We start from the raw sequence: 27,994 nt of genomic DNA on the forward strand, positions 1-27,994 counted from the left end.
AGCCCTGAGTCTAAAGTGGAGGAATTAGCCTCTTTAACTAAGGTTGCTGCGTGTGCGCACCTGTGGGTATAATTATATGTAAGCGAGTGGTGGTCCTGGTCTAGTAGAGGTGGTTCCGCACATGCTCCATGATGACCTTCAAACCCAGCCAGGTCTCCTCTGCAGTGGAGATGATTTGGTTGGCTGGCAGCAGGAAGCCATAACGCCCAGTATCTCTCAACTCGAATGCGAAGGCATACTTGATGCCGTTATCGTATGCCCAGTCGGTGCTGCTCCCGCTAGCTGGGTCTGTAAGTTAGAAGAGAGAACACCTTTGAAGCCTGGTTCCCTTCAGGGTTAGGTGGGGAGGGGCCAGAAGCTCTGCCTGCTGGAGGTTCCTTAGGGATCCAGAGTCCTTGCTACAAGTCATCAAGCCTATAACGCATAAACCTGAACCTGATCCAGTCTTCACCAGCATCCAACAAGAGACTTTAAATGCTCATTCCCACCTTGGCAGTAATTCACTGTAGAGACACCTGCAGGTCACTGAAAACCAATCTACAGGGAGTGTGGTAGGCTGCTTCCAAGATGGCCCCAGTGATTTTTGGCTCCCAGCCTTACGCTCTGGTGCGGGCCTTCTACACTGAGTAGGGCTGACCTAACCTAACAGGATGTTGTAACTAACAGGATGTTGCCAAAATGAAGGCGTGTGACTTCCAAAGCTAGGTCATAGAAGATAGTGCCGTGTCTGCCTTGCTCTCTCTTGGATCATTCACTGTGGGGGAAGACAACTGTCGAATTGTAAGGCCACTCAACTAGTCCTATGAAGAGCACACGTGGGGAAGAACTGAGGCACCCTGTCGATCACCAGCACTGACACGCCAGGTATCTGAATGGGCCACCTTGGAAGGAGAGCCTCCAGTCCCAGTCAAGCTTTTGGATGACTGATGACTATAGCCCTGGGAGACATCTTGACTAAAATTTTGTGAGAAGCCCAGAGCCAGGGCCTCCCAGCTAAGCTGCTCCTGAATTCCTGACCCACAGAAACAATGTGAGGAAATGAATGTCTGCTATTTAAACTGCTAAGCTTTGGGGTAATTTTTTATGTAGCAATAGATAACTGATACGTGGAGAAAAGGAAGCACAGCCCTTGGGACTTCCTTTTGCCAAAAGCCTTGGGGAAGGCAAGAGGCCTGTTTTTCTGCTTCTACCCAGTCAAGCTCTGTTGTTGTTGTTGTTAGGTGCCGTGGAGTCAATTTCAACTTACAGCGACCCCATGTGACAGAGCAGAACTGCCCCATATGGTTTTCTTGTCTGTCATCTTTATGGAGCCCTTGTGGCACAGTCGTTAGGAGCTTGGCTGCTAATCAAAAAGTCAGCAGTTCGAATCCACCAGATGCTCATTGGAAACCTCACAGGACAGTTCTACTCTGTCATCCTTATGGAAGCAGATTGCTAAGTCTTTCTCCCGAAGAGTCTCTGGGTAGGTTCGAACTGCCAACCTTTCAGTTAGCAGCTGAGTGCTTAACCATTGCACCACCAGGACTTCAGTCAAACTCTATTAGAGCAGAAATTGGCTAAAAGCGCAAAGTGTAGATGATATTGAATAATAAAATAATGATGCCAATACCTGTAAAACCCACTGCCATTAAGTTGATTCTGACTCATAGTGTATCTATAGGACAGAGTAGAACTGCCCCATAGGGTTTCCAAGGAGCGGTTGGTGGATCTGAATGGCTGACCTCTTGGTTAGCAGCTGAATGCTTAACCACTGCGCCACCCAGTCTCCATGATGCCAACAGCATCTATCATTTATTAAGCATCTACCACGAGTCAGTCATTATATTAGAAACTTTACATTTATGATCTCATTTAATCTTTAAAAACTCAGTGAGGTAGGTATTATTGTCCTTGTTAAACGGATGAGGAAGTCCAGGCTCAGAATGGGTAATTTACCTAAGGAAAAAGAGATGGTAAGTGGCAGAGCTGGAATTTAAACCCAGGCCCATTTGATCGCAAAGCCTATGCTTCCCTCAGCTTACTCTAGGACCATTTGATATATTACATTTCTGTTAAATGAAAATATGGGTCCCTTTGCTTAGCCCTGGTGGCACAGTGGTTAAGCCTTGGGCTGCTAACCAAAAGGTCAATAGTTCAAACCCACCAGCTGCTCCGCGGGAGAAAGATGTAGCAGTCTGCTTCCATAAAGATTACAGCCTTGGCAACCCTGTCCTATAGGGTCACTATGAGTCAGAATTGACTAGACTAAAGTGGGTTTGCTTTTCCATTGTTCCTAAGGGTCGTTTCTCATGAAACGGCTGTGGGTTTTCTATAAATGTTGCTTCCTGTGAGGTTACGTGCTCCCCGAGGGTACGGAACTGGCTTTCCTATACTCTCCACAATCCCTGCGTGACTCTCAGGCCATAGCCTTTCTCTATCCTGAGAAAATGCCAAATAAACAACAGATAATGGCGCCAGAAGGTTCTAGGGTTTATTTCTATGGCAAGCTCAAGTATTTCAGAATACACCTAAGATTGAGGCAGGAGGCAAAAAGGCCTCTGCTGAGCTGTCAAAGCGGCCGAGTTCATGAACTTCACTCTACTTGCCCCCCTGCTCAAACCCACCTATTCCTTCTTTAAACACAAGCAGGAACATACTATAAACACCGTTGTGCATGCAGCATTTTTCAGTTCACAACTGAAGGTTTTTCCCTATCAGCGTAGAATGTTCCGTCTGTATGAACGCGCCAGATCTATTTATTAAGCACTCTACTGATGGGCATTTAGATTCTTACCAGCCTTTTGCTACTCTAAATAATGCTGCCATGAACATGCTTAATATTCACGATTTAGACTAACCGACCACAAGTATCCCAGCCTCCACCAAACTGAGTCCAGCACGACTAGATGATGCCTGGCTACCACGCCACTGACTGCTCCGACAAGGATCATAATAGAAGGTCCTGGACAGAGGTGGAGAAAAGTGGAAAACAAAATTCTAACTCACACACACACACAAAAGACCAGGCTTACCGGTCTGACGGAGACTGGAGAAGCCCCGAGAGTATGGCCCCCGGACACCCTTTTACCTCAGTACCGACATTGCTCCTGAGGTTCACCCTTCAACCACAGATTAGACAGGCCCATAAAACTAAATGAGCACACCAGCCCAGGGGCAAGAACAAGAAGACAGGAGGGGACAGGAAACTGGTAATGGGGAACTCAAGGCCTAAAAGGAGAGAGTATTCACATGTCATGGGACTGGCAACTAATGTCACAAAACAATGTTATTAATTGTTTAATGAGAAACTCATTTGCTCTGCAAACCTTCACCTAAAGCGCAATTTAAAATATATATGTATATTTATATTCACGATTTATCCACAAGTCAAACAAGCCCAAAGAACTTGTTTCCAAGCCCTCCGTAGGTCCGAATCAGTGAAGAGGTGGGGAAAGGACTGCTAGAGGTAGTTAGTTGGCCTGACAGCAGTTCAAGCCTGACATGAGGAAGAAGACATAAATACTTTCAAAGCAGAGATAAGATTTAAAAAAGCAAAAGAGGCTGTGGCCACTTAGCACAGGGAGAGAACAATCCCATAGGGCACAGTAGGTCTTCAGGATATCATAGATATGTAATAATGGATGCTCAGCAGACCACTTGCTCATGAAGAAAGGGGCTCAAATCTCTTCTACATGCTGTTGAAGAAGGCAGGAAAGTATGAAACCCATGTTAGAATTATTTTCATTTAAAATGGTTAATACAGGAAAAGTTCCAGTACTTGAAGGGAAAAACATCAATTATTTATGTAGCACAGACCATGACGCAGGGGGTTAGAGAGAGTACTGTTGGGCAAACACTGATGACTTTTTTGGGAAGCAAGGAGGGCAGACAGTCCACAAAGAACACAAAGGAGGGACTTTTGAAAGCGGTAAGGAGTTTTCTGTATCCCAGACAATCCTCCGGAGACCCTCCCTCTTCTTCTGTCGGTGGAATCTGGTAAGCATCTCTGAGCTTTTTCGCTGGGGAGAATGTCTTTGATGAGGGAGGACAAGGCCCTTACTTAAACTGGTGTTTGGCCCCAAAGCCTGGACCCTAGTGACCCACAAAGATCTTTCAAGAAGACCTCCTCCTCTGAGGGCTTGCACGAGGCTCTTAACACTCTTTAAAAAACCCCAGTGCCTTCGAGTCAATTCTGACTCATAGCGACCCTATAGGACATAGTAGAACTGCCCTATAGAGTTCTTTAGTCCCTGTCTAAGTTCTGACTAATTAAGCAGAGGGTGGAGAAACCCCCCTGACGTGTTCTCTGGAGAGCTCCATTTAACAACAACAATAATAATAAACCATGAATAATTAATGGCTGTTGCTGCAATTAGCGACACAAACACCAACATCATGCTAATGGCTTCATGCAGCCTGGTGGCATAGGAAACACAGACAAGAGTGAGGAGATCAGAGTGGAGAGGAGGGCCGGGTGGGATGGACCCCTGAAGGGAACGGCTAGGGAGGTGAAGCAGGTAGGGTGGGCAAGTGAGCTCAAGAATCGAAGAGAAAATAAATGTCAGCAAGTTTGCAGGGGCTCTGAGGGTGGAATAACTGTTGGAAAACAGTTGGAGGAGGAGGCACAAGAAGAGAAAAGAAGGCACTAGCTTGAAAAAGGAGGGAAGAGGTGCTTCAGTGGTAGAACTCTTGCCCTTCACCCAGGAGACCCAGGTTTAATTCCCAGCCAATGCGCCCCATGCTCAGTCACCACCTGTCTGTCCTTGGAGGCTTGCATGTTGCTATGATGCTGAACAGGTTTCAGTGGAGCTTCCAGACTAAAACGGACTAGGAAGAAAGGCCTGGTGATCTGCTTCCAAAAACCAGCCAATGAAAACCCTATGGATCACAACAGCCCCATCCCACTGTGTGTGGGGTCCCCATGAGTCAGGGGTCAACTTGAAGGAAGCTAACAACAGCTTGAAAGAAATCAGAGCTGTGCTTCCTGTTCCTATGTTCATGTTTGTATTCCCATTTACAGCTGGGCTTGTGGAGAATTGCTGCATTTTTTCCAAAGGGAACATTTCAAGACAGACTCACAAAAGAAGAGACCTGGAAGGATCTCAGCAGGAACTGACCAAATCGCTGAGATGAAATCAGGGCTTCAAACCAGTTTTGTTCTGGCTCAAACCCCTGCTGATAATTTGCGTTTCTAACAAGTTCCCAGGAAGTTATACATAAGAATCACTGGAGATCTTATTAAAATAGGTTCTGATTCAATATACCTGGGGTGGAAACGCAAATTCTCAGCAGGGGTTCGAACCGGAATGAACTGGTTCAAACAGCTGGATGAAACATCTCTGCGAGAAACCAAAACAAAGGCACCTCTTTCCTCAAAGTGAGCTTGTGGTAATGAGCCTCTAGCCCAGGTTTGGGGACTTGGTAGATTTGGGAGTTTTGGGGGGTTTTTTTGGCTTGATGCTAACCCATGTTGGGGGCCCCCACCCCAGCTCTTTCTGCTCCAACACTTGTTCATTTTTGATAAAAGGTGAGGCCATCTCTCCTACTCCTCCAGCCCTACCCCCATCTGTCTGCCAATCCAAAGCTGAGTTTCCTCTGAAAATGGAATGGGCTTGAGGACATTTTGGTAAACTACGTCAGGATCTTTAATGCCAGGTAAAGAATGCAGACTCTACTATGCTGGAGGACTGAACTCCTCCTGGGCAAGAGGTAAACAGAATAATAGTGGTGGTAATCGTGACGAAGACCACTGCAGAGGCCACTGTAACGCAGGCTTGACGTAAATTCCATCTATTACTAACAACAAAAACAATCACAGGAAGTCCAGCTGGCAGCTCTCTCCCACTCCATTTCGAGATCCCCCTCAAGCATTTTCTAAGTAACTAATCAGGACAGCAAGTACTTACAGACAGTGGTGCAGATGGGACCCACTTGGTACTGAGTGCCCGACAAGGAAGCCAGAGCTTTGGCTGCACGCCTCGCCACCTCATCCTGAGAGAGAGAATCAGCAGAGTGAGAAAGAATGGATCCTGTTAGCCCGACATTCCTTCGCTGCTCTGTACTGTGATGGTTTGGAAGAGTCTCTGCACCCTTCCCAATTTTCCCTTCTGGTTTCTTCTTTCCCACCCAACCAGAGCCCCGTCAACCAAAAACCCCAGTACTGTCAAGTCGATTCCAACTCATAGCAACCCTACAGGACAGAGTAGAACTGCCCTATAGGGTTTCCAAGGAGTGGCTGGTGGGTTCAAACCGATGACCTTTTGGTTAGCAGCTGAACTCTTAACCACTGCACCACCAGGGCTCAAGCCTGATTATAAATGAGGGACATCGGCTGCTTCCTTCAACTCCCTCTCCTGCCACAAGCTCAGTTCTTCACTTCCAGTTTGAGGAAAGTAGTGGAGAAGGGTAAAGAGAGGTGCAAGATGGCGGTAAGTACTCGGCAAGCGTGAGTATTGCAGACTCAGATTGGAAGAGCTGTGTTCAAGCTCTCCAAAGATCTGCAGGGCTGCTACCCAACCCATTAAGAATATGACAAAGGCACCATCACCTCCACCTGCCCTGACGGAGGGGAATGTCCTGTCCATGACATGAGAGAAGGTCATGTACATTCAAGAGGAAACCATCTAAGAGGTGGGTATTCCAAAGTAGAGGTGGAAGCAGGGCCACCCCATATGGATGTGCCCTGCTCAGGCACCTGCTGAAGAAGACCAGTGGAGGCCTAATTGAGTCCACACCTAGCCATGAGCCCTGGGTCGGCGTGTATCTACTTAGAGGTTCATGGGCCTATGGGGCCTTGAGCAGAGGGGTGCACTCAAGCCGACTGGCACAGAGGCAGTGGCTGTCGTCACCCTGCAAATGTGATCCCTACTCCACCCCAAGTGCCTCTCTGCGTCCTGGGGCGCATCTCTGTAACTGACACAGAGTGCCCTCCTCACACCCTCCTCAACAGGAACAAGGAACATCTCCCCCTGCCCAGTGCATTGCCGAGCAGTGGGCCCTCGATATGTTTCAGTCAGACAAACAAGCGAGAAGGAAAGGCAGGTAGGCAGGTGTGGCTCGTGGAACTCACAGCAGACACAGAAATGAAGAACACCATCTTCTTCCTGTCCCCAGGAAGCCTGATGGCACTTTCCAAAGAGCAGGGAGAGAAGAATCAAAACCAGATGCCATTCACTGAGTCAATTTCAACTCACAGAGACCCCATGTGTGTCAGAGTAGAACTGTGCTCCATATGGTTTTCAACAGCTGATTTTTCAGAAGTAGATATCCAGGCCTTTCTCCTGAGATGCCTCCGAATAGACTCAAACCTCCCACCTTTCAGTTAGCAGCTGAGTGCTTAGTCGTTTGCACCACTCAGGGAGAGAAGACAGGACCCTTAATGAACCAACCCCGGGCTTCTGACTTTCTCTATGAAGATGTAGACCGACCACTTTGGCAACACCTGGAGGGTAAGGCAGGCTGGGTTTGGGTGGAAGGAAGCCACTTACCAGCTCCTCAGCATCTGGGGCCTTGCTGACCGTGTACCCATATGGGTACATCAGCAGCTGTGAATAGCTGTGCAGGTCAATGAAGCATTTGAAATTCCCATGTTCTTGGATGAAATTTACCACCGATTTCACCTCCACTTCTGAATTGGCATGGGGCCCATGGTACACTTCAGAGCATGGGTTGTCACTGGATCCCTCTCCTGTGGGTGAGCCCAAGAAGAAACATCAACCCATAGGCCAAGGAAACGGATGCAAGACACTCAATTAAGAGGAGGGCTACGGAGGTATCAGCAATGGGCAGGCCACTGCTAGGCCCTCCTGAGAACCTGCCGGGTGGTGCTATATAGGGGGCAGGGCACAAGAGGGGGCTGCTGGGGTATTGCTATGCTAGAGCTAAGAGGAAAAACTGCTATGACTCCTTTAAATGGATAACGTTGACCTTCTCTTGCACCAATAACAGCTGTTATGAATAATTAATATCGTACTTGACAATGAGTTGTAATTAAGTATTCTAGATAGTTAATATGAATACCAATTAATAGTGAAAATGACTCCATTTATCCTAGCGTCAACTCATTTTCTTGGTTCAGATCCTAACAGCCAAGTGCTGCCAAAAATAATCTATTGTTGTGGCTGAAATCTCTTGATTATTTGACATGTATTTAGAAATACTGTCTTCTGTATTACTTCACAATACAGCTCCCCAAGGTATCCGGTATCCAGCAGAAGGACTAGCTGGCCTCGCTTGGATGCCCTCAGTTCCCACATTTGTATCAGCTCCTTCCCCTCAGTCACAACGTTTTCCCCTCACTGGTTTTTGTGGTATTTGTAGGCAAGTATGAGAAGAAGGCAACAGAAACAAAACATCGTGCTGCTGACAAGTAGTGAAGGAGAACTACATGCATTTGGCATTGGAAGGTAGGTTTGGAGCCATATGATCTTGAGATTGTTTCTGACCACCATGTTTTTATTTCTGATAATGTAATTCATTCACGAAAGAAGAATAAATAAGAAATAAATAAGATAAGATATGAGAAAGTCGCAGGCACTTTTGTAGGGGTGTGGTCTTTAAACAGCTGGAACTCAGAACTCAGGTCTCTAACTCTCATTCTCTTTCCATAACGTTAAGTTGCCAACGTTCATACATATTCACACATCGAAGGGTAAACTGCTGGACTTTGATCTTCATGACACGACCTGACGCCCTAACAGTGGGAACTGTTCTGTTCTCTTTGAAGTTGCTTCCAGGAGCCCCCTACCCAGCCCCCCACGCCCCAACCCCCCACCCCCCACAGCAACTTGCCCAGGAGAAGGTGATATGGCCAGGGAATAAAGAAGGCCCTGGAGTTTGTACATCTAAGACTACAACAGTGGGTTATAAAAGATTAGGGGAAAAAAAAAAGGTGCCATTGACTTCAACTCATTGCAACCCCACGTGTGTCAGGGTAGAACTATGCTTTTGTTATGAATTGAATTGTGTCCCCCAAAAATGTGTGTTGTAAATCCTAGCCTAGGGTGGTTATAATCCCATTTGGGAATGGGTTGTCTTTTTTACTTTAATGAAACAGGGTTAATGTGGGGTGTGTCTTTTGAGATATAAAAAGAGATTAAACAAGCAATTGAAAGGAGGAGAGATGGGGTAAGATAGATGCCAAGACACATGGAGATCTCCAAGGAGCCAAGAAGCAGAAGCTGAAGAGACAAGCACCTTCCTCCAGAGACTAGAGAAAGTAAGCCTTCCTCTAGGGCTGGTGCTCTGAATTCAGACTTCTAGCCTCCTGAACTGTGAGAAGATAAATTTCTGTTTGTTAAAGTCATCCACTTGTGGTATTTCTGTTATAGCAGCACTAGATAACTAAGGTTTCAATAGCTGACTTTTCAGAAATAGATTGCCAGGCCTTTCTTTCAAGGTGTCTCTGAGTTGACTCAACCCTCCAACCTTTCAGTTAGCAGCCAAGTACATTAACCATTTGCTCCACCCAGGAAGACCATAAACATTAGTGTACATTGTAATCCCAATGCAAAGAGGCTCTGGCCACCATTCTCTCAGAAGGGCAGGAATTCCTCAATTATTCCCTTTCAAAATTAGAAAAATAAGATAAAAAAATCAAACCAGTTCCCCCCAAAGTCTCTGAATGAATCAGCAATGGAGCTAGACTGGAAGCTGGTTCCTCACTGGAGCTCAGGGTCCTAGTAGAACAGGCTACTCCAGTGGTAGCAGGATTTGAGAACAGTCCTCCCTCCTACCTGCAAAACTGGCATTCCAATTTCTGTTTGGGTCGGCACCAATGCAGTTGCTTCCAGGATTTCGGGACCGTGTCTTCCTCCAGAACCGGTTCTGAAAAATCCATGAAACATTCAGAGATCGGTCAGGGTGCTTGAGAGGGGTCCACAATGGAAAGAGCACTGGACAGGCAAGCTGCTGGGGCTCTGGATGCCCGAGGATGCACTGAGCAGTCTCCTTTCACCCCCAGAGAGAGGAGGGGTAGCCGTCTCTGGTGCTAAGAGAGGCATACCCCAAAACTCCCTGATGAGAATTCAAAATGCCAGGACCAGGCTGACACCACCTAAACCCATCGACCAATTCTTGGTTTTAGACAGACATCATGTGCTTCCATCATCAGGGAGGCAGAGCTCCAATTTCATTCTTGCTGAAAAAACTGAACCCGAATCAAATGCAGCCTCCAGATGTGACCTCCTGTTATAGGAAATAAGGTGATAAGGAGATTAAATGGCACAAAGCAGCCAGTGGCCAAATTCCAAACATGAGACATTCTGTAGGGCAAATCACTTGGTTTCTCTAGCAAATGAGGGGCTTTTGGAAACGGCATGGGAAGGAAGGCCTTTGGTAGAATAAGAGAGACTTCAGAGACAGACCAACCAAATGCAGTGCACAGACCTTGTTTGTATCCTGACTGGAACAAACTGCCTCTTAAAAGACATTTTTAAGACAACTGGTGTTATTAGACAACATTAAAGAACTGGCTCTGTTTTAAAGCTGATAGTGGTGAGATGTCTTTTTTTTTTTTTTTTTTCCTTAAGGTAGAGATGCATACCAAAGTATTCTTGGGTGGGATAACATGATGTCTGGGTTTGCTTTAAAATACTTCAAGAAAAAAATGTGGGAGCGGGAAATGGACTGAAAGAATATTGGGAAAATGTGGATAACTGTCTGGTGGTGTAGTGGTTAAGTGCTAAGGCTGCTAACCTAAGGGTTGGCAGTTCGAATCCGCCAGGCGCTCCATTGGAAACTCTATAGGGCAGTTCTACTCTGTCCTATAGGGTCGCTATGAGTCGGAATCGACTAGACGGCACTGGATACTGGGTGGGTCTAAGATGGTGTCAAGGGGGTTCATTACGCTTTATTCTCGCTAAGAAAAATGATTTCCTGGTGATTCCCAACTGTGAGAATGACTGGCAAATGAAATCCCAAGGAAACTGATGACGAGCTTATCCGTGGAAATATTCTCCTGGGTCATAATGCTGCTTAGGGACAAAGCAAGATATTCATCAAGAGCCTTAAGTTCACGCCCAGCCCAGTTGGGTTGACTCACTTTGGTCTGAGTGTATACATATCCATCGGGATTGGCCACGGGCAGCAAGAAAATGTCCATTTTCTCCAGGATGGAGGTGACGGCTGGGTCCTTCTTGTAGTCAGATACAATCTGAGCACGGACAGGCTTGTCAGCTATGCCTTGTCTATGCACCTCCCCCACCCCCCAGATGCCCAGCTCTGAGAACAGCACCCTGGGAGCCTCGCTGCCTCCCTCCCAGCTCTCTGCCAAACCCTCTGAACCATCACTCCCTGCGTGGAACACAGCTGCATGAGTGACATCTCCCTCAGTCAGTCCTGGGGCCCAGGCTAGTCGTTCCTTCCGGAGTAGGGGCGCCGTCGAGTTGATTCCAATTCATGGCAACCCCATGTGTTACAAGAGTAGAACTGATACATAGGGTTTTCTTGGCTGTAATCTTTATGAAAGTAGATCGCCAGGCTTTTCTTCCACAGTGCTGCTGGATGGATTCAAACCACCAAGCTTCTGGTTAGTTGTCAAGCACAAACTGTTTGTACTACCCAGGGACCTTTAGGAATCTTATTCCCTATTGCTGAGCTGAAAGGGTCCCGGCCTACTGCACCTGGACCGAGCACCTCGTCCCCTACACCCAGCCATGTGGGACGCTGCGGGGGAACCCCAGGCCCACCAGAACTCCTGGCTAATCCCAGGAGGCATGACCTTCCTCGCCGTCCAGATGCCTGTGGCCTGGGAGATCCACTCTCGGGAATGGATGCCTGCATTCAGCCAGATGGCCGGCCGCCGCTCACCCGCTCCAGTGCTGAACTGTGGCAGGAAAAAGGGCAGAAGTGACCGCCAGGCCGCGTCTCCACCTCCCTCTCCCATCGCACTCCTTTTCATTTAATCCATTTAAGACCATTCAGAAACCAAGTGTTCTGGAGGGCACCATCTATTCATTGGGCTGCTCAATTGTTTGGTGGGGCTGAGCCCCAGCTCCAGGCAGCTGGAGCATCTCCCATTGCAAGCACCCGTGGAAGGAAAACAAACGCTATTGTGGACTGTAATGACACTGTGATTAGCGATAATACGTCTCTTTGTCAATGGCATTAATGGACTCTGTCTCCTGCCTTTGCCATGGTCAGAGCTTGGAGCTATCGAAGCCAGGGTCTCCATCAGTCTAAATGCAATTATTTTACAGCGACCAGCTCAGTGGCACATACCCTCTCACTGGAAATTTGCTGATTGCTGTAAGTCTGTGTTCTTCTGGGCTTAGAGGATTCTAAGGGTTTGGCAAATTGTTCGCACCATCAGTTAGTTGTCCGATGGTTGGTATCTCCAAATTTCTTGTCACTCATTGGACTGGATTATTTACATACAGTAAAACCAGTGAAAGCCAGAACCTGTGTAAGGCAGAAACCTGTCGGGAGAAGGAAAACTCAAATATTCTCCACTAAAAAGAGCAATAGTAAAGTGGTAAGACTGCACCCTATCAAAGACGGAAAATTTATAAGACCCACAAAAGCAAGACAGTCCTGTTGAGTTCCGGCTCTCACAGGTTTCGCTATAACTTATATAATGATCATTGTTCTCTATCTCCTTTGCCAATATAACCTGAATCTGTTAGAAATATCTGGAAATTAGGCTTTGTGCAGCCAAGGGCCCATAGGCTAAAATTAGCATCCGAGGTTGTTTTTCCAATAAGCCAAACCAAACCGGAGGCTGGTAACACAGTGGTTAAGAGCTACAGTGAGTTTTGGTTGCTAACCAAAACGTCAACAGTTCGAATCCACCACCCGCTCCTTGGAAGTCCTGTCGGGCAGTTCTACTCTGTTCCATAGGGTTGCTACGAGTCGGAATCGACCCGACGGCAACAGGTTTTTTGTTTTTGAAACCAAACCAGTTACCATCAAGCCAACTCTGACTCATGGAGATTCCACGTGCTTCCCGGTAGGACTGCTTGCCCCAGGGTTTTCAGTGGCTGTGAGATTTTGGAAGTAGGTCACCAGACCTTTCTTCCAAGGCACTTCTGGGTGGACTCGAACCACCAATCTTTCAGTTAGTAGCCAAGTGCATTAACTGTTTGCGTCACCTAGGGACTCTGCTTTTCCGGTGTTGTTGTTAGGTGCCATCGAGTCGGTTCCGACTCATAGTGACCCCATGCACAACAGAACGAAACACTGCCCAGTCCTGCACCATCCTCACAATTGTTGTTATGCTTGAGTCCATTTTTTTGCAGCCACTGTGTCAATCCATCTCGTTGAGGGTCTTCCTCCTTTCCGCCGACCCTCTACTTTACCAAGCATGATGTCCTTCTCCAGGGACTGATCCCTCCCGATAACATGTCCAAAGTATGTGAGACGAAGTCTCACCATCCTTCCTTCTGAGGAGTTTTCTGGTTGTACTTCCAAGACAGATTTGTTAGTTCTTTTGGCAGTCCATGGTATACACAATAATCTTTGTCAACACCACAATTCAAAGGTGTCAATTCTTCGGTCCGCCTTATTCATCATCCAGCTTTGGCATGCCTATGAGCAACTGAAAACATCATGGCTTGAGTCAGGCGCACCTTAGTCCTCAGGCTGATGTCTTTGCTTTCCAACACTTTAAAGGGTCTTTTGCAGCAGATTTGCCCAATGCAATGCGTCTTTTGATTTCTTGACTGCTGCTTCCATGAGTGTTGATTGCGGATCTAAATAAAATGAAATCCTTGACAACCTCAATTTTTTCTCCCTTTGTCATGATATTGCTTATTGGTCCAGTTGTGAGGATTTTTGTGTTCTGTCTGTTGAGGTGTAATCCATACTGAAGGCTGTGGTCTTTGAGCTTCATCAGTAAGAGCTTAAGTCCTCATCACTTTCAGCAAGCAAGGCTGTGTCATCTGCATAACACAGATCGTTCATGAGTCTTCCTCCAATCCTGATGTAGTCCAGCTTCTCAGATTATTTGCTCAGCAGACAGATTGAATAGGTATGGTGAAAGAGTACAACCCTGACACATACCTTTCCTGACTTTAAACCACGTAGTATCCCCTTGTTCTGTTTGAACGACTGCCTCTTGATCCACGTACAGACTCCTCCTGAGCACAATTAAATGTTCCAGAATTCCCATTCTCCACAATGTTATCCATAATTTGCTATGATCCACACAGTCGAATGCCTTTGCATAGTAAATAAAACACAGGTAGACATCTTTCTGGTATTCCCTGCTTTCAGCCAGGATCCATCTGACATCAGCAATCATGTCCCTGGCTCCATGTCCTTTCTAAATCTGGCTTGAATTTCTGGCAGTTCCCTGTCAATACACTGCTGTAGCCACTTTTGAATGATCTCCAGAAAAACTTTGCTTGCATGAGATATTAATGATATTGTTCAATAATTTCTGCATTCCATTGGATCACTTTTATTGGGAATAGGCATAAATATGGATCTTTTCCAGTCGGTTAGCCAGGTAGCTGTCTTCCAAATTTCTTGGCATAGACAAGTGAGCACTTCCAATGCTACATCCATTTGTTGAAACATCTCAATTAGCATTCCGTCAATTCCTGGAGGCTTGTTTTTTGACAATGTCTTCAGTGAAGCTTGGACTAACCTTCAGTACAATTGGTCCCTGATCATATGTTAACTCCTGAAATGGCTGAATGTTGACCAATTCTTTTTGGTATCAAGACTGTGTAGTCCTTCTAACTTCCTTTGATGCTTCCTGCATTGTTTAATATCTTCCCCGTAGAATCCTTCAGTATTGCAACTCGAGGCTTGAATTTTTTCTTCAGTTCTTCCAGCTTGAGAAATGCTGAGCATGTTCTTCCCTTCTGGTTTTCTATCTCTAGGTCTTTGCACATGTCATCATAATACTTTACTTTGTCTTCTCGAGCCGCCCTTTGAAATCTTCTATTCAGTTCTTTTACTTCATCATTTTTTCCTCTTGCTTTAGCTACTCAACATTCAAGAGCAAGTTTCAGAGTCTCTTCTGACATCCATTTTGGTCTTTTTTTTCTTTCCTGTCTTTTTAATGACCTCTTGCTTTCTTTATGTGTGATGTCTTTGATGTCATTCTACAACTCATCCCATCTTCGGTCATTAGTGTTCAACACATCAAATCTATTCTTAAGATGGTCTCTAATATACTAAAGGTCATACTTTGGCTCTTGTGGACTTGTTCTAATTTTTTCAGTTTCAGCTTGAACCTGCATATGAGTAATTGATGGTCTGATCCGCAGTCGGCCCCTAGCCTTGTTCTGACTGATTATATTGAGCTTTTCCATTGTCTCTTTCCACAGATGTAGTTGATTTTATTCCTTTGTACTCCATCTGGGTTCATATGTATACTCGCTGTGGTATTTGCAATGAAGAAGTCACTGATCTTGCAAAAGTCTATCATGCTGTCTCCGGTACTGTTTCTATCACCAAGGCCATATTTTCCAGGTACCAATCCTTCTTCTTTGTTTCCAACTTATGAATTCCAATCAGCAGTAATTATCAGTGCATACTGATTGCATGTTCGATCAATTTCAGACTGCAGAAGTTGGTAAAAATCTTCAATTTCTTCATCTTTGGCCTTATCGGTTGGTGAGTAAATTTGAATAAAAATTGTATTAACTAGTCTTCCTTGTAGGCATATGGATATTATCCTATCACTGAAAGCGTTGTACTTCAGGATAGATCTTGAAATGTTCTTTTTGATGATGAATGCAATGCCATTCCTCTTCAAGTTGTCATTCGTGGCATAGTAGACCGTATGATTGTCTGATTCAGAATGACCAATACCAGTCCATTTCAGCTCACCAATGCCTAGGATATCATTTTTGAAGATTTCCAATTTTCCTAGATTCATACTTCATACATTCCAGGTTCTGATTATTAATGGATGCTTGCAGCTGTTTCTTCTCGTTTTGAGTCATGCCACATCAGCAAACAAAGGTCCCAAAAGCTCAACTCCATCCATGTCATTAAGGTCGACTCCACTTTGAGGAGGCAGCTCTTCCCCAGTCATCTTTTGAGTCCTTTCCTACCTGAGGGACTCATCTTCCGACATTATATTATATCAGACAATGTTCCACCACTATTCATAAAATTTTCACTGGCTAATTCTTTTCAGAAGTAGGCCACTGGGTCCCTCTTCCTCGTCTGCCTTAGTCTGGAAGCTCAGCTGAAACCTGTCTGCCATGGGTGACCCTGCTGGCATTTGAATACCTGTGGCATAGCTTCCAGCATCACAGCAACAAACAAGCCCCCCAGGACAACAAACTGACAGATGCGTGGGGGGCTTTTCCAGTAACCACCCCTAAAAGCAGAGTAGAGTTTGTAGAACTATTCCAGTTTGTCTTGCTATTTAAAGAAGATGGGAATGAAGGGAAATACTGTGGTCCATCTGAGAGCTTTCTGGGATACTCATCCCTCTCCACTGATCTTGCCTTTCAGTCAACTCTTAGTAGGGGGTGTGCTCATTCTAACTCTCCACACGAAAGGCAAAAGGAGGGGACTCAGTCAGACCAAATCCTAACCTGGGTAAGATGTCTTCCAACCTTGCTCTCCTCCCTGACACCAGGGAGATCCTGACAAGCTGCCTCCTTCAGAGGCCTGAGGCCTGGATCCTGGAAGTGCCTGGGGCCTCACCTTCAATACATACAGTGGCCGGTTCTCAAACGAATGTCCGATCTTCAGCCTGCTCACAAAGTCAGGGAAATCTGCAGCCATGCTGGCCATCTCGCGGTAAATCTGAGGTGGAAAAAGCGAACCCAAGGGTATTTAAAAAAATCTGTTCAGCTCTGAGTGGGTGCTTATGAACTTTTATCTTGTCGGTCTTAGTGATTTCTTCCCTAGCCTTGGGGTTGACAATATCATCAGCATGGAATCCTTATTCTAGGGAAACTACCTAAAGAGTCCTTTACAATTTTCTAGAGAATTACACATTTTATTCGCCCACAAAATTGTAGTCCTCTAAACTAGAGAGATTTATGCAAATATTCCTCCAACAGCTGCGGTCCTCTGCACCTCAAGAGACTGAATAACAACTACAGCCCCACTTAGCCAAGGTTCTTGAAAGCAATACTCTCTCAAGTTTTTCATCATTTTCTCCATCAGATAAAAAAAAATTAACATGCACTATATATATATTTTTTGTATATAGATGGAACCCTCGTGGCACAGTGGTTAAGAGCTCCCTTGCGAACCAAAATGTCCAACCTCACCAGCTGCTCCTTGGAAACCCTCTGTTCTATAGGGTTGCTATGAGTTGGAATCAACTCGACAGTAATGGGTTTGGTTTTTTTATATAGATAGATAGATAAAGACAGACATACATATAGCTGTTAGTTGCCATCAAGTCGATTCTGACTCATGGCAACCCATGTGTACAGAGTAGAACTGTTCCATACGGTTTTCAAGGCTGTGACTTTTCAGAAGCAGATCGACAGGCCTGTCTTCCACGGCACCTCTGGGTGGGTTCAAACTGCCAACCTTTTGGCTAGTAATCCAGTGCTTAACTGTTTGTGCCACCCAGGGATTTTCTCTCTGTCTCTTTATACATGTATATATGCACATATATATAATATATATATTATGCACAAAAAATAGAAATAAAAAGGTTGAGTTCATAATAAAGATAAATACCTGTACAAATATAGATAGAACTTGTAACCGTTTCTTCCTCCATCCCAATGGACCATCCTGCTTATACCCTGCAGTAGAGGTACCCCAGTAAGGAAATTTCTCGAAAGGCTTTATGAGAGCAAGGGAAAAACTGTGAACAGTGGCTAAGAAAGCTTTCATTTGCTTTCAGGGAAAAAAAAAAAAAAAGTATTCACCCATCTTAGTTGCTCAAGCCTTTTGAGGGTCAACAGCAGGAAATGGAAATAAACATACATATTTAGTCCTTAAAACTGGAAGAAGCAGCTATATAGAGGAGGAAAATGTGCAGTCAATATAGAATAAAATCAAATGTAAGGCTTTATCAGACTTGCAGTCAATATGGCAGACTGAACAGAAGCAGGAAACCCTCCCAAACACACAGGCAAGCCAGATAATATACAATCACAATGTTTCAAATGCACAATCGAGTTTAAAATAAAAAAAGCAGCACATGTAGGTGCCAGAGGGGAGGGCGAGAGATGAAGCCGCAAGGCCATCTTTCTGCCTCAGGAATAGGAGTAAGGGACATTGGACCCAGTGTGGGGCAAGAGCTGCAACTGAGCTCCTTACACAAAAGCAAGAGCTGGGAATTGGCAGTTCCAGCCATGAAGGGGGCCTGGAAAACTCTACCCACTGACCCTAGAAAGTGAAGCAAAAGTAGGATGCCTCCCTGAGCCATGAGAGAAAAGAGGGTCAGCCAGGAAAAGTTAAAGCATCATACTGTGTCCAGAAGTGGGCTCACATTCACACTGCCAGCACCAGGGGAAACAAGAAACTAATAAAAATAACAACAATCACAGCAACCACCCCAAAAAGTCTATATCCAGAAACCCTGGCAAAGATAAACTGAAATTCCCATGAAAGAACTAAGAAAGCCCGAGTGCCTGGAAGTTGTTTTCAGAAAGCACTGAACATGATCAAGCTAGGAGAGAGACAAGACTCCAAAATGCACAGCAAAAGGCCTCACATGAAATGAGAGAAAGCTATAAAAGAGATTGCAATGGGCACCGAAAGCCAGAGAACCAGAAGTGAGTGTCTGATAAGAAAGTGAGGCTCCAGGAGCAGGCAGGTGAGGGGATGGGCCTTCCTGAGTCTTTGGTGCCCTTTGTGACTGGTTAGCTCAGCTGGGGAGTGCTCCATGTTAATGAGGCACACATCATGGGCTTGATTCCTGTGTGGGCCCATTCACTCTGCTTTTGTCCATGGCCCCAGACTGAACTCCTAACTTCATCCAGCTGTTCTGCAGATGTGTGTCACTGGTCACAAGAGAGATCAAGGGGCAGTGCAGTTGGAAGTATGCACAATAAACAAAACTTCCAATAACCATGGGAAAGGAGTGGAAACAGTTGGTCAACCTTTGAAACAACCTCATCTAGAAAAAAAACAGCTTAAAGTATATTGCCTTAAGAAAAGGATATAGGAACACCATCTCTGTATATAAAGAGCCTCATGTATTAAGGTATATTCAGGATAATACCAGCTTAGGTCTGGGATGTGTTCCTGAGCTCTGGAGAGTTCACAGACTAATGGAGAAGACAGTGGGGGACATAAGAGAGCTATGAGGTGTGTGTCACAGTTCCAGCACAATATCATATTAAATGACTCTGCTTCAAGCTTTTCATTTGAAGGGTTGACTTACCTTGAAAGTCAGTCAGTCATCTATGTAAAGTGGTTTCTAACTAAACACAGAACCAAAACACATTATGGAACAAATACACGTTGTAAGTGGTTGTGATAAATGAATGGAAATATTTGGTTAACCTTGGAAGTAACCACTTGTCTAGCTGCCTGGAATAACTAACATTTTATCCTGAGTGAATAAAATAGATGGTGGTGGGTATAAGAAGGTTGAATTACAAGGACTGGAAATGATTGCAATTATTTCATGGCTTCCTTTAAGGGGTTGCTTAAGAAATGAAGGACACATGTTGGAGAAGTGTCCAGTTTGTGTGTCACCAGGGACGGATTACCCAATAAGCAAGGAACGCACAGGCTTATCTGTGCCTACTTACTAATCTACAGTGCACAATTTCACCAGTTTTCACCACAAACCCATGTGAAACTGTGCAATACAGATTAGTAAGTAAACACAATTAAGCCCATGTGTACCTGCTTACTGTAGGCCCATGTGTACCTGCTTACTGTAGGCCCATGTGTACCTTGCTTACTGTAGGCCCATGCATACCTTGCTTACTGTAAACCCGTGTGTACCTTGCTTGCTGTAAGCCCCTGCATACCTTGCTTACTGTAAACCTGTGCGTATTGTGCTTCCTGGTTAATCTGCCCCAATCACTGTGCTCTTAGGTGCTGGTGGGAGTCAAACTACCCAAGACTTAGCATGGAATGATATTGTGCCAAACAGTAGTATCTCCTAGAGGTAAGGAGAGGGGCTGTACAAACGCAGGAGGCAGATAAACTTGATAACCTACTCTGAAGCACTTACCGCTGACAGAGAATGGTAGGCCCCATAGTTGAAATTATCACCACTCCGTTCTTTCCTTTCATTGTGTTGCATTTCGTCATCTTCATCATCTAAAAGGGACTAAAACAGGCACGGCAACTTTGTGAGAGTGGCCCGTGGAGATAGAGTTTCCTGTTTTTTCTACCATCTCCTAGAGTGTGGGCTGACCAAAATGGCGGCACCGTCAGTACACATATCAAGCAGCACAAATATCAAAGTTTAAAAGGGGTCAGATTTCTTCCATATATTTATAAAAATCTTACTTCTTGGTACCCAACTTACATCACCCCATTCAAAATCCACTTACTCCCTGGAAGCAACATATGTGCTATTTGGTTATTCTACACTACGAATTCTCTAGACATCAGCCCGCATCTGGTATCCAGTGCCTCTGAAGTACACCACTTGGGAAACCATTCAGAAACAAAGAAATTCTTATAACCACTCATACTTTGAAGGTTCCTGGCAGATGTCTGTGACATATGAAGATGATTAATAAGCTCACAGCTGCTCACGCCATCAGGAAACTCCGAGCCAAATCACCAATTAGTCCATAACCCACCTCGGTGAGGGAGAGAACATGACACTGCCCTGCTGTTCAGATATAGGACATGAGGCCAGTATCTGGCTTGGACGGTGATGTTCCCTCTGCTGGGGGCTGTTGGTAACATCCCCCTTTCTCAGAGGGTGCATTTTATGACTGGTCTCCCACACCCTCTCCCTACTCTGCTCCTCCCCCTGACTTCAGATAAGAAGAGGGAGAAAACAATATCTGTGGGGCATCTATGATATACCAGACACTGTTCAACATTCTAATCACTTAATCGTCTCAATAATCCTGCGAAGTAGGTGTCACTGTTACCATTTTACTGATGAAGAAAACTGAGGCTCAAGAGGTTAATAGTTTGTCCGAAGTCACATAGCTAGTAGTTAGCAAAATCAGGGTTTGGATCCAGATTAGTATGTTTTCATAACCTATGTATGCCCTTTCTACTAAAACATGTTGTTCCTCGAACACGTCACTGATTTACTTTCAGATACCTCAGTTTTTTTCAGCTGTAAAATGCAGAAGGGTTGGACCAGAACTTGAAAGTCTCTCAAATACACTTTGGATTGGCTGAAAGACCAGTGAGGGGTCCTGGCCTACCCACCTGCAGGTCTTCAATCATCACTGAGTACTCTATGCCCTGGGACTTTAGGAAGGATTTGAGTGGCAGCAGACTGACAGACGGGACCAGGACATCCACAGGATGACCAAAGGTGGAGGGAGTGTTCCAGAAGTTGAGCTGAACAGAAGAGAAACAAAAACAGGGTAAAGGACAGTTCAGGTAAAAGGCACAATGAGCTTATTCTTCTAGAACCACTGCCAAATGACAGGGTGATCCCTGATGGGTTGGCTGTCCAAGAGCAAACTCTGCCCATTTCATATTGTATCTGGCCAGTCCTGCCCAGTTCAGTCCAAGAACCAATAAGCCCATGTCAGACAGCAGGATGGAGCCCACGACTTATGCCTCCCATCTCCAGGACAGCACTGCTGACCAACCACACCTCTCCCCCATGACTGTCTCAACATGTAAATGGCATACTGACTAATACAGTATTATGCACAGAAAATCTTCAGGCATAATCATGATCACAATGCCGGTGGCACGGAAGTCTTCTCCCACCAAAGTCAGAAGATGCCCAAGAGGACTAAGAAGAAGAAGGTACCATAAAGTTGTTCGAATTCACTAGCCGAGTCAGTTTGTCGATCTTGTCTTCATTTCTGACATTGATCCTAAAAACTTGGTCCCTGGAGGGGGAAGAAAAAGGAAGCAGAAAATAATGGTGAGCTTGCAGCTGGCAAATAAGCCCAAACCTACTACCCCAGACATAACTGGGCTGAATAAGAGGAAATAGTCTGGTCTTTGGTTATAACATATAGCCATTAAAAATAAGACTACGTGGCAAATATGAAAAAGCACTTATGGTATAACTTTAAGGGAAATATTAAGTGAAAGAGCAGGACACGAAATTGTATGTATGCCATGATTACAAGTATGGAAAAAGCAGATGCACTGGAAGAAAAACAGACAACGGAAATATACCAAATGCTGACAGTGCTTATGTTCGGGTCATGGGATTATGGATGACTTACTCTTTTTTTCCCCCTTGTATCTGTGTTCTGTAATGTGGTCATATTACTTTATAATGAAAAACATATATATTTTCCAGAAAGGAATGTTCCTGAGTCACACGCAAAGCTAACTCAAGACATAAAGAAGCACTTCGTCAATGTCAGGGGCCAGGGCTGAAATGTTGGCGGAATCACCAGGCTGGGAGGGGCTAGGGGAGAGAACAGAGCCTGTACCCTTGGAGGTTTAGCTACTCTCCTGTTAGAAGAGAGCAGAGATGGGGGGGCACTAGGGGAGGGGAGCCCTCAATCCCTTCGGCTCCAGAATTCTATACAAATGTGGATTACATAGGGCCGTGAATATTGCCCAAGGGTACTGATGCCGGGCACCTGTGACAGATTCTCCCTACAGCACCCTGAGAGGGCCTGAGGGGACCTCCCCCGGCCAGACCTGCCTTTGCTGTTTGTCCTGCACTTGTTTGGTATACACGCCATTCAGCAACAGGGGAAGAGGCCCCCAAAGCCTGGGTGTGGGTGGGAGAAGGCCGAGCCTGAAAAGCTGCCTTTGTGTTCCACGCCTGCTCAGGGAGCCAGGGGATCCATTAGGCCGTTGCTAGGTGACAGCCCGAATGAATCCGCACTCGACGCTGTCACATGCGTCATCACTTTGACACGAATGAACGCAGGAAGAGCGGCTAGAGAGGGCTGTGGGCTGAAGGACCTGTTGACAGAGAAAATGGGTCTGTCACCAGGAACTAACCATGCAGCCTCACGTGGCAGCTCAGCCTCTCTCTCCCTGTCAAAAAACTGGCTCCATCCAGATAGGCCTCAGGGCCTAACTTTGTTCTGGAAGGATTTGGGGGCTCTGGGGAAGACTTGGTGGTGCAGTGGTTGCTTGGCTGCTAAGCAAAAAGTCAGCAGTTCAAATCTACCAGCTGCTCATTGGAAACCCTATGGGGCAGTTCTACTCTGTCCTATAGGGTTGCTATGAATCGGAATCGACTCATTGGGTTTGTTTTTTTTATTTTTTTCTGCTTGAGGGGGAGGTCCAAGCCAGCCCCAAGGAGGCAGGCCAGGTCTACTGCAGAGCTGCTGCCATTACAGATAGCAGGTCTAGAGGAGCTACCAGGGCTAAAGTTTCCCTTGAACGACTCATTGTCTCCATAAGGTCCTGCAAGCGGGTAGCCCATCTGCATCCTCTGAGAGCTGCGGAGGCGTCTTGGAGAAACCACTGGCTGGGCAGGCCTCAGTCTACACCCAATAGGCTTGTCCAGAGCTTGACCACAGCCCTGGGACTGTGGGACCAGGGTATGGTAGATGACGGACCAGACTACCATTCCCTGACATAAGCAAGCAGCTTCACAAAAGACGGACAGGTTGAAAACAGAGGGAATCTCTCATTCCTGACTGAACACCAAGGCCAGTTATCCAAACTCATGCTCTGTCACAACCTACACCCAACAATTCAGAAAAAGGAGTGTATTAAAGATGAGCAATCCAGACTCAAACTGCTATGCGTACACCAATATTCACTGCAGCATTATTGACAATATTGACAAAAGGCAGTAACAACCCAAACATCCATCAATGGATGAATAGATACACAAAATGTGGACTATACACTGTTGTGGCTGTTGAGTTGACCCTGGCTCATGGTGACCCCACATACAACAGAACAAAATGCCTGGTCCAGTTCCATCTTCATGATTGCTGGTATACTTGAGTCCATTGTTGTGGACACTGTGTATTTTGAGTGCTTTCCAACCTACGGGGCTCATCTTCTAGCACCGTATCAGACAATGTTCTGTTGTGATCCCTAAGATTTTCATTGCCTAATTTTCAAAAGTAGATCACCAGGCCTTTCTCCCTAGTCTGTCTGAGTCTGAAAGCTCTGCTTAAACCTGTCCACCGTGGGTGACTCTGCTGATATTCGAAATACCAGTGGTGTAGATTCCACATCATATTAACACACAAGCTACAATACAACAAACTGACAGACGGGTGGTGAGGTATATACATACAATGGAATACTATACAGCCATAAAAAGGTATAAAGTTCTGATACATGCTACAACATGGACCTTGAAAACATTAGGCTAAGTGAAATAAGCCAGACACAAAAGGGCAAATATTGAATGATCCCATTTAGATGAGAAATCTAGAATAGGCAAGTTCATAGAGACAGAAAGTACAACAGAGGTTACCAGGGGCTTGGAGGAGGAGAAATGGGGGATTATTGTTTCATGGCCACAGAGTTTCCGTTTGGAGTGATGCGAAAGATCTGGAAATGGATAGTAGTGATGGGTACACAACATTGTGAATGTTCTTAATGCCACTGAATTGTACCTGCAAAAATGGTTAAAATGATGAATTTTATGTTGCATAAAATAAAAAAAAAAATTATTTTATTTTACTACTATTTAAAAAATGGGCATTCTAGAAAGAGTCTGTGACTTGACATCTCCACCAGCAAAATTCTTGTTGAGGTTGTCGGTTGTCACAGAGTCAATTCTGACTCATGGCAACCCCATATGTACAGAATAGGCATTTGTAAAATACAACACTGCCCAGAACTATAACAAAAAAAGAAGGGAGGGAGAAGGAACAGGAAGAAAAAAGAGAGGAACGTAACAATAAGTTCTTTGGAATATGAAAACCCTGCTGCACATCCACCTAGATAACGTATTTTGCATTTCCCGAGGTGAAGACTTCATACTAGAATATGCATACTCTGGAGCGCAGACCGCAGCAATGCAACACAGCGAAATCTGTGACTCTAGCTGGCCCAGATGGTAATTAAATCCACTACGCATTTCATCATGCTGTCATCAGTCAAGATACAGACGCTAAAGAAACACGCGTAATGCACAGAAGGGCAAAATGCAAAGGCTGGTGCCTCTGCCCCTCGTCCACCTCTCTCCTCTACACCCTCTTAGCTCCAGCCTCCTGAGACTCCCACATCACCATGTACTTTTGCCCTCCTATGCCTCTGCACAACTTGTGGGTGACAAAAATGGTTTGTGCTCAACTGGTAACCAAAAGGTTGGCAGTTTGAGCCCACCCAGTGGCACCATTCAAGAAAAGGCCTGGAGATCTATTTCTGCAAAGATTACAACCTCAGAAACCCTTTGGAACAGTTCTACTCTGTAACATACAAGGTTGCCATGAGTCAGAATCGACTCGATGGCACAAGACAACAACAACAAATGCCTTTGCACGTGCTTGTTCCCTCTGCCTGCCTGCCTGCCCATCTCTTCTCCTTATCTGCCTGGCAATCTCCCATCCAGTCTTTACGACTTAACTCCCATCATCCATGAAGCTTTCTCTGCTGAGGCAGACTTAGATACTGTCTTCAGATGGTCTACCAATTGGGGGAAAGATCTACCATTATCCCTATGAACATAAGCACATCAATACCTGAAAGTGGAGAGAAAATAAGTGGGGTGCCATAGGAAGGGCAGCCTTTTTCTTGCCTTCATTGGCCTTATCCCTGTTTCAAAAATGCCTGCGCAGGTCATGAGTGTGGATGGTTGAGCACAGTCTGTCTCCACTGTCTGGCAATGCACTGTAGACCTTAGGTCCTTTCTGAAGATGGAAGACTGGCCTAGGGGGCTGGGGAGCATGTTGGGATTTGCAGGTAGCCATGTCCACCCCTCCTGCTCTCTGCTCTATGGGTGTTCTTACGGCTTTTCTTAAGTCTTTCCCTCTTCTGTACCCAGTGCCGTCCAGCTGTGCCAACGTAATGGTTGGTGAGACCCTCTCACTCACCCTCATACTTGTCCCATGTTCTGGATAGTCAATAATCACCTGGTGACTGAGCTTCTATCACTCCCTTGTACCAAGCAGGCGGCCAAGGGTGATGTTCTTTGGGTCTTTCTTACCTATTCTTTGTCTCTTTCTCACCTGCATACTCAGCCAGGCTTAGCAGCCACCCTAAGTACTGAGATGGTCTCACACAACTCTGAAACATCTCCCAGGTGCTGCTGAGGCTACATCCAGTTCCGTAACTACTTCCTGCCCTCTGCCTGCTCCCCACCTCTAGGCACCTGGCCACCATCCATCCTTCAGGTGACTGAGGACCAGGTCAGAATACACCAGCTGAGCAAGAGAGACTGGGGAGGTGTACAAGTTGGGTGGAAGGAAGACTGGTTGGTGAGGAGAAACCCCCATCTTCATCTCAATTGCCATTCCACCCCTCAAAGCCAATCTAAGTCCTGGCTTCCCCACCAGCCACCCAAGGGGAAGGCCAGCTTCCCCTTGCTCTAAATGTTTATTGAGCCAGGTGTCGGGGACATATCTGTGGGCCCCAAGAAGGATTCCACAACCTTTATGGGTTCCCTACTGTGAGAAGAAAACAGATTCTGGGAAGAGGACGACACTCTTGGTTAAAACCAACCGCGATTAGCTCAGGCGCCAGCCCCATCCATGCAGAATGGCGGTGAACGTTCCAGGCCCAGCCCAGCTGTCTCAGGGCCAGGTGTCTGCGCTTTGTAAGAGAGGCCTATGTCCTGAGAAACAGAGGTTTTTCAGGCACATGAAGAGCCACAGTGGGCGCCTGACAGCTCTGTACATCAACCCACATGGCAGCGAGGGTAGCTATTACACACCTCCTGCTGGGCTGCCAATGGAAAAATCTTCTTCTCAGGCCACCTGCTACACCTAACCCCTCCGAGCTATTTGAATAGAGACACAGGTGTGTTCAGAAGTCATCACCATAAAAATTGCTCAATCCCATATAAGTCATTACCTGAATAAAGGACCACAAAGTCCCTTTAGCCTGATAGTGATAATAGAGAGTAAGCTAACAACCACAGTTAGATCTGTGAGATACAGGACTCTTTGTGGAGGGTAACTTGTGTTCCAGCATAAGGTTATGGAATCTTGTTTTGCATTCTGAGTTCCAGCTCCCCTGTTTACCAGCTAAGTGGCCTTTCTGAGGCTGACTTTTTTCATGTTTAAATTGAGGAAAATAACACCCCTGCCTGGCAGGGTTGTTGTGTGATCCAAAAGATAATGTACATGAAAGCTTTTTGCAAATGGCAAAGTATTACGTGGTAATGAGTTATTATAATTCCATCTTCTAGCAGGGCACCGTGGCATCCTTTCATCTGTCCCACCTCCTGAGTGTCCTCTCCTCTGCATACTTCAAAGCATTCTGTGTGGAGCGTGTTGAGCAAGTGTGCACACACACACAACGTACCGGTGTGTCCTTGCACGTCAATTTTCAACGCTGGGGTGAGGTAAGACCAATCAAATCCCAAATCCCCAAAGCCAAACAAAAAGCACCCGTTAAACGCCCTCACAGTTAACAGAGAGGTGAAACCAAGAGTCTGAGATTCAGGTTTTCCCTTCAGTATGGCAGAAATTAGAAACGATTTCTGGCAATTAGTCACGTAGGAGGAAAAAAGCAGATGATGCCTGCAACTATACAAATAAGAACTAGGAAGAAGACGACAAATTGGCAGGAGGCTAGAGAGCTGGGAAGGGACCATGGAGATCACATTGTCCTAACTTCACAGATGAGGAAATCACGCCTCAGAGAAGAAAAGTAACTTGTCTAAGAGGATGCAGTGGCTGAGTGGGGTCAGAAGCCAAGGTCTTCTTTCCCCAACACCATACGGTTCGAGGGATAACCAGCTGTTCATTTTCAATTTCATTTGTTTCCCATGTTTCTGAACTAATCAAATAAGTCCAAAAAAAACTTACCCAAAAAACTTCTCTCGGCTGCAGATGCTGGGTCCAATAAGGGCCCCAAAGACAAGTATCCACCTCATGTCCCAGGAGTATCAATCACACACTGGCTGAGTCAAGCAGTA

At 45.7% G+C, this 27,994-nt stretch overlaps 1 protein-coding gene across 1 annotated transcript; it reads right to left on the reverse strand.

Moving 5' to 3' along the window:
* CPA4 (carboxypeptidase A4) lies at positions 1–27,952 on the reverse strand. The gene is made up of 11 exons (XM_023544626.2): positions 27,885–27,952; positions 21,776–21,857; positions 21,217–21,351; positions 20,048–20,146; positions 16,591–16,692; positions 11,699–11,803; positions 11,021–11,131; positions 9,714–9,804; positions 7,467–7,666; positions 5,886–5,970; positions 1–288 (listed from the first exon to the last, which is right to left on the reverse strand). The coding sequence occupies exons 1-11, from the start codon at positions 27,950–27,952 to the stop codon at positions 101–103; spliced, it is 1,266 nt and encodes a 421-aa protein (XP_023400394.2). The 3' UTR covers positions 1–100.
* Between the last annotated feature and the right edge of the window lie 42 nt (positions 27,953–27,994).

The sequence above is a fragment of the Loxodonta africana genome, chromosome 8, assembly GCF_030014295.1.
Source record: "Loxodonta africana isolate mLoxAfr1 chromosome 8, mLoxAfr1.hap2, whole genome shotgun sequence".
Taxonomy (NCBI): Eukaryota; Metazoa; Chordata; class Mammalia; order Proboscidea; family Elephantidae; genus Loxodonta; species Loxodonta africana.

Excerpts from the sequence above, each read along its gene's own strand:
- CPA4 (XM_023544626.2), bottom strand. The coding sequence starts at position 27,952 with ATGAGGTGGATACTTGTCTTTGGGGCCCTTATTGGACCCAGCATCTGC. Across the intron at positions 21,858-27,884 it reads AGCCGAGAGAAGTTTTTTGG|GGACCAAGTTTTTAGGATCA; the intron begins GTAAGTTTTTTT and ends TTCCCCCTCCAG. Across the intron at positions 7,667-9,713 it reads TTGGAATGCCAGTTTTGCAG|GAGAGGGATCCAGTGACAAC; the intron begins GTAGGAGGGAGG and ends GCTCACCCACAG.